Here is a 7,565-nt window from a genome sequence, read left to right as displayed (position 1 = left end):
AAAACTAAAGAACTTTTTTGCACGTTTACTAACATGGTGATTTTCATGGTATTTAGCGTGAGTTTATGCTGAAGGCTGATGGGAGCATTAAATCACTGCAGAGAGTTTCAGTATGTAAGTGCGTTACTGAGGGGGAATGTCCACACAGTTAAATGCCTTCACTTCCTAACGCTGCTTTGCTGCTCTGGGATCGGTGCGCTAAGCCCTGAAAACATGTGTGTGTTTAGACCCTTATAGGTGGATATATCACTCAGCATAATAGGATCAAGTGTGATTATCCTCATTTAATTGTGACAGGTCAATAGCTTAGGAAGGGGCTGTGGAGAACAAAGCATGGCTTTTTCGCCGCAGTATTAACCGAGCACCTATAATCACCAGCTGTACAGTTTTAAAAAGGTGCCTGACAACTAATTAAACACAATATATTATTTAAGTTGAGAAAAATGATGTCAAATTAAAAAGCATTGCCAAAATTCGACAATGCTCTTGAAAAAAAATGTAAGTTTGAAGGTTTTTGTTGTTTTTCACTTTGGGAATACGTTGGTTTTAATTGAATCAGCAAGAATCTGCATTAAAATAATGCAATAATTGCTGTTTTTAAAGGCTTTTTTCTGCTTGGAGATTTTGGGAGATCTTAGCTTCTTTTTTTTAAAGTGATTTCATATTTTCTGCTTCTCCACACCAATTTCAGGGGCTCCACTACATAAAGGAGATTTCTGGAGGAATCCATGAGAGGCCTGTTGTGCTTTATTGTGCAGGAAATTGAACATTCATCCTTTTGTCTTCTTACTATAAGATACCAAATTACTGTAAAATCTATGCACATCATGCTGTTATTGTAAGAGAATGAAAAGAGAAAACACACCAGCTCCCCACTTTGCATGCAAACAATAATGAAAATTACACAATTAAAGTATTGTGTGTTAAAGAAAATAGGCCTGCAATGAAGGAGTAGATCAAAGCATTTTATTGTATGAAAAATATATCCATAAAACGGAACAGTATTTACAGAAACAGTTGTGCCATGCAGGGCAGAGAGCTGCACCTTCACCGTGATCTCCAGTATGAAAAACATCAGTATCGGTTCTCTGGATTCAGCCCGTTTAAAAAACCGAACTTCACAACAATACTGAGGAGCACGGTGACGCGCACATCTCCAGGTCCTGACTGAGTCATCAAAGGCGCATTTACACGAGGAGTAGAAATAAAAACAAAACTTCTGACACACAAATACTTTTGTTCACAAAGAAGGTCCAGACAAACTAACCTTTTCGGGGGTGGATCCTAACAGGATGTATAGATGTCCAATATGTCATGAAGGAGCCTACTGCGGTACATCCTACAAATTACTTTGATCCAACCATATCAAAAATAAATACACTTAAACCATTATTGACGGAGGACATCTATCTAATTGGAGTTATAATAATGGGATTTTTATTTTCGTCATAGCAGCTCTAAAAAGATGAGAGTTAATCTACACATTAATAACTAGATTGCTGGATTTGTCCAGCCTGTCTCTGTATTGATCCAGCCAGTCTCTGAGCTCTGTGATCCGATACCCCTCAGGTCCTCTGCCACCCTGGTAAACTATCTTCCCCTCCTGCAGAATGTAAAGTCTGTCGAAATAAGCTCCGTACGCAGCGTTGGAGGAGTTTTCCATGCTGTCGACCACGACCAGGCAGCCGGGAACCTCCAGGTGCATCAGCTGCGCAGCGCTCAGCCGGTCCTCCAGACACCGGTGTTTGGGGATCTGATAGGGCGCGTCTGTGCTCATCCAGCCGTCGGAGGGGTGCGCTTCCTCGATATACACAACTACAGAGTCTGCTATATCTGCGTTCTGCTGCACGACTCCCTGGAAAGCCTTCAGACGCGCCATGAACGGTGGTCAGGTGCAGCTGCCAAAGTTGAGGATGAGCGGTCTCTTGTCCTTTGCGTAATCGAGGATGCGGCTGCGCCGCTGATCCTCCAGCTGAACAACTTCGGTGTTGGGTGCTCCGTGTCCGAGATGCGCTGCTTTCAGAAAGTCAAGTTTGTGGCCGTGCCACACTGCCTTGAGGGATTCCAGGCTGAAGAGACGATTGGAGTCCGATATGCATAGAGGGGGATCGATGGCATCGCCCTCCTGCTCCTTCATCCTGAAGAAAACCCTTTTCCTTATGCATAAGAAGTCAAGCAGCCAAAACATGACTGCTGCCATCAGAAAACGGGGCAGCAAGACGAGACAGACTATTGCATTTTTAATGGCTTTAATAGTATTCATTATCACTTGGAATAACGACCCGAATGGTCTTGCGCTGTGCCACGATCTTGTGGGTTGAAGTTGGGTTACTTGCAACTTCCCCTCTTTTTATAGCACCGGCAGATTTGAATGAATCACACCCCGCCTCCAAACTGGGGCCGAGGCCTCACATGGTGGGGATTACCTTCTGTCAACTCCACAGCTTTGAGTCACAGCCAAAAGCCAAGGGAGCGGCACAGCAGTGCGTTACTGGGAGAGAGTCGCTCGTATTGTTTTATCATCACACTGTTAAAATTAAAGTTTCAATCCAAACGCTCATGATGTGTGACGAGTGAAATGGTTTAATTATTCTTGCATATCGTGTGTGAGAACTGACTAAAGCTGGAGCTGCAGACTTTTCTACTGCAACGACAATGAGTGTTTTTGCTGGAGGACTTTCAGCAGATGACTCCACTTTAAGGACTGGCCTGTATAACCACTGATCCCTTAACTGATATAGTCACCAACACATGTCAACAGTCAACTGTTTGTCCTGATGCAATGTCACATCAGTCCATGAGGACCAATGTTAGCTCACAGTAACTGAGAAGTTATGTTACACTCACGTTTAAACTCTGCAGATGTTTTAAATCATATTATTCTGCCTTTTAGTAAATAATGTGATAAATCAGATGGCGTCTGACTCTGTAAAGTAAGGTAAGATTCAGAGATGGAGAAGTTACATCATGCCACATGAAAGAAGTCACATTTTGAGAAAATTCCAGAAAAAATGCTTTCCGATAAAATAAAGTCAGGAATCTGTGAAAAGGATACATTCTGATTAAGTCAGATATCTGAAATAAAAAGTCTGAAGTTGTTGATTTTAGGGGAGAAAAGTCACTCTTTCCAGCAAATGTCACATGGTTGAAGGAAAAGTCATATTTCTGAAGTTAAAATCTGAATTTGGAGATGAGAACATGTGAAAATTGTGAAACATGTAAGATTTAATTTCTTAGAATTGTGACTTTTTGTTTTCAGATTTAAAATAACATCAGAGACCCTCAACACACACACACACACAGCCTCCTGCCTGTCAGGGTGAGGGGACACCAGGGCTCACAACACTTCACGACATGAATCAGAATCCGGAGTAACTTCACTTCCACTTGTGGGGTCCAGAGAAATATATTCTTCTGCTGTGGTTAGAAATCTCCCAGATGTGTTTATTTTTTCTGTAAAAAGGGGCCAGGATCATTTTAAATGTGTCCTGGCTGATGTCTGAAGGCTCATAAAACTTTCAAGAATGTTGAAAACAGTCTCTGTTGGTTGCTTGTGAGGTGTTTGAAGAACTGCCCTCTTTTAACAACCGCTTTCTTTTCTCAGAATATTTTCCCACGAACTAATCAGAGAGCCCAAAAACAAAAACATTGTACCTGCACCCCCTAACCTTTTACCCAGTGCCACTGCAAGTTTAAATATCCCTTTGAGCAGCAACTGTCACGACAGGGTACATTATTTTAAACTGTATGTAGTTGAATCTGTTCAACACCTCAGAACAGGGCTTTTAACATCTCATCACACTGATCTGCTGTTGGCAGCGAGATATCTGTGCAGCATTATTGGGCTTATGGCCAGCTTCATGACATTGCTGCTGCAGCAGGGTGGCTAACACCAGTTTGCATGGGTTATTTCATGAAGTATCGACTGCTTTGGTGTCTGCCATTAGACTTGAATGAGGTGTTCAGTCCGAGCATTTTTAATGATGTAATAAGTTTTACAGGTAAGAATTCATTGTGAAGAGTAAACAGTGAGGATGGTTTCTGATGGTGTTCCAAATAGAAAATATTCAAATTCACTACAGATCATGTTCAAGTCTAACAAAGCAGGGTTGACTGACTGAGCTATTGGCATGTCGAGACCCTCGATGAAATCAGTGTTTAATAGCTGAATAGCTGTAAAGTTATCTGAGAGACAAACTACAAAACATACGTTGTGTTCAAAATACACTCAACTCAAGCCGGTGCTTCAACAGGCACGAACAATTGAGACAGGACTTGGAGTGATGAGGTCTGGAGCGCACGGTAAGATTTAGAGCTTTTCCAATTTGCTGCACCTTGTTAAGTTATCACAAGGTAATTCATAGCGAGCAGGTGGTCACACTCTTATTTGTCAAGAGAAAGAAGAAACACATGAGCCACACAAATAACAAGATTGGTCAGACGTAGTGAAGATTACCAATGAATGCTGCAATATCACACCTCTTGTACATCTGCTGAACACAGACACTTAGTCAATATTGGCCAGGTCCAATGAACTCAGCCTGTCAACATCAACACTGACTTTAAAGAGATTCAACTAGAGATTTCTTTGGTTTAAATCAGATGGCAACGTGATAGGATCATCTTTTATACATGCATCGACGCATACACCCTGCAGTCAGTTCTCGCTTTCTCATAGCAGCAGTTTCAGACTTTCACTCCATATTTCAGTATTTTGTACAATTTCCCCCCGGGGATCAATAAAGTATTTCTGATTCTGATTCTGATTCTGATTCAAGAAACAGGAAAAACTCTAGAGAAACTATAGGAGGAAAAAAAAACCTTTGAGAAATATTACAGGGAGACTTATTCAAGGCAACTGCCAGACACTTTTGAAAACACTTTAGAAAGCGCTGCTCTCACCAGGGAGCCCAAGGACAACATACAAAACACCGGTACGAATCCACCCACAGAAATAAACACAACTTCACAAGCTACATGTGCAACAAGGCCACTAACTAATTTCCAGAGGAAAAGCTAAGAGAGGGGCTTAGAGCTTCTTCTCACAGCAATACTGCGCAGTAAAGGAAATCTTTCACACATTAAGTCCGCAGCACACTTCAGCTGGTGCATGTGAGTTCCAACATCAGGGAGTCTAAACAAACAGCGGATCAGAAAGCTAACTAAAGTTAGCCAGGTCCCCCTGGAAAGAAGTCATAATGACATACTGGGCAGCATTTAAAATAGCTGTCTTCAAGCAAGACAGACTAGAGAAAGACTAGCCATTAAAAGATGACAGAAACAAGACTAGAAAGAGAGGTCTGAGACCAGGTTACAGTTGTGTCTTCCGGTTTTTGATTGGTCAGATCTTTACCATGGAGTTGTTTTTATTTGGCTCAAAATTGTTTCAGGAGATTAGGCTTAAATGTGGCTATCACAGACACAGTCGGCTGCTGCTTCTTAGACATTACATCGGTGGTAATCTTGATCCGAGTCATGTTTGATTCTGTGTCCTCCGCTTTAGTGACGTCTTTAAGAGTCGTCATCTCCCATGCTTCACGCTCCACTGCTGATTTTTGCTCCAGAAAACATTCCAGCAAAATGTTGGTTGCCCAGGGACTTGAAGTAGTTAAAAAATAAAACAATTGATCCAAAATAGAATAAAAAGCAGTTTTGTCACTTTTCTGAACAATTGTTCAGTGCTGCATTATCTTCTGCAAGGCAGGTCATCTACAAAGGAAACTCTCAGAAACATAAACTCATATTTCATTAAAACTTTGTCAGCAACTGCCATTTATCATGTATCATGTATGTACTTGTATTGTGACCAGTCCCCATATAAATTATTTTATTCATCAAATTATTTCTTCAAGGTTTCCTGTGGCCAACTGTGGCGGGTGTGTGACAAAGCAGCCACAGGGTATATTTTAAAATGTCTTTCTGACAGGTGTAATAATTAAATTATTACATCAATGCTGAAAGAAGAAATTGAATCACTCTGGCTTCAGCAATTATTCACATTAAACACTTTTAATTGCAATAATTAAAATTCAAAACTTCTCCCTCCTCTGCCAGGATTGAAAAGTTGAAAATTACACTATCGCTATTTTTATTACTGCTGCTGATATTGCCACTGCGAGTAATATTAATATTACTGCTAATACTAATACAATTACTGCCACTGCTGCCGGGAGTGAAACAGCTGTAGTCAGCTTTGTTCAGGCCAACATCATTAAAACATTTTTTAAATGTGTGAATCATCATTCATCTTCTTTTAATATCCAGGATGAAAATCTGTGGGCTTGCAGTGTTTGGTATCACTTCATGATACTTTATTTTGGTTTCTTATTTTAGAATAAAGTTAAAATATGATTCTGATCTATTTCACCTTGAGAGAATAACAATAGTTTCAGTTGCACGTTTGTTTAAAAGAATATATAATATTGGCCAATCGTCACAGAGCCAAATACTGGATTATAACATCAAATAGAGAAAGAAAAATCATAAGAATATCATTCTTAAATCAAATCTGCAACTTGCAGCCAGTGATTCACAATCCCTCTGATACAGCAACGATTACACAACACAGCTATATATTACATTACAATGTTGATATATAGGGAGCTTATATATCCTCCACACAGAGATTAATGTTGATGAGTCAGTGTCGGGTCTTGTGTCCTGGAGGGTGTTCTGCTCAGTGTCTGTCTCTGTGCTCCGCAGGGAGGCAACATCTGGACACACATATTAGCCATTACTGGCTAAATGCCATTCACTGGTCTGCTGTGCTTATTCCACAAAAGTATTCCAGGTCTAGTGAGCACATGGTATATTGGTTAAGCCCTAATCTCCTGTTACAGTAAATCCATGTCATATTTGACTGCGGGGTGGCCGTAAACCAGACGTGGAGGGGAGATGTCATTTGTCTGCAGCTCACTGTCGTTGTGATGACTCAGACAACAGACGACGGGGAGTCCAGCAGTAAGTTGATATCTCTATCAGAGGTTTATCAGAGCCCCAAATGCTGAACTAATACATTTCCCATAATACCATATAAACTAGTAATCATATGGTCTGAGAGAAGAGCATAGATGTTATTGTTAACAATGGTCAAACTAATTTACTTAGATTATGGTCCTACTTTTACGCTCTGCTCTTAGATAAAAAAAATCTATTTGTTATTTCATGTTATTTGGCATTTTTATTGTATTGTTCTTACCTCCCTCTTTGTTATGTTATGGTGATACTTAGGGATTGATAAAGTTCTCTACCTATTGATAAATGCGTTTCCATCCACCAGTTTTTAAACATATTCTCAAATTGAAATGAAGTGGAAAAGTTGGTGTATTGCTAAAAGCTAAAATGCGACTGGAAACAGACTCAGCAAATAAATCATGACGTATATGAAGCACGTGACTGCTGAACCTAGCGAAATAATTGCAGCAGACAAAAACATCTCGTGGAGCGAAGAGGAAACTTAAACGTTCCTCAAATGAATACAAGAAACAAACAAATGTCATATTTCCATCACATTTTCCACTGTGGCTCTTTTAAAAGTACGTCATCTTGATGTGCCCTCTTCCCCT

At 40.3% G+C, this 7,565-nt stretch overlaps 1 protein-coding gene across 1 annotated transcript; it reads right to left on the bottom strand.

Annotated features, from left to right (window-relative positions):
* Positions 1–1,477: 1,477 nt before the first annotated feature.
* Positions 1,478–2,263, bottom strand: dio3a (iodothyronine deiodinase 3a). Its single transcript, XM_070920356.1, has one exon. The coding sequence runs from the start codon at positions 2,261–2,263 to the stop codon at positions 1,478–1,480; it is 786 nt and encodes a 261-aa protein (XP_070776457.1).
* Between the last annotated feature and the right edge of the window lie 5,302 nt (positions 2,264–7,565).

This window comes from Enoplosus armatus, chromosome 15, assembly GCF_043641665.1.
Source record: "Enoplosus armatus isolate fEnoArm2 chromosome 15, fEnoArm2.hap1, whole genome shotgun sequence".
NCBI classification, from domain to species: domain Eukaryota; kingdom Metazoa; phylum Chordata; class Actinopteri; order Centrarchiformes; family Enoplosidae; genus Enoplosus; species Enoplosus armatus.
The sequence above is the reverse complement of the archived record's forward strand: the minus strand, read 5'-3'. Positions and strand labels throughout refer to the sequence as shown.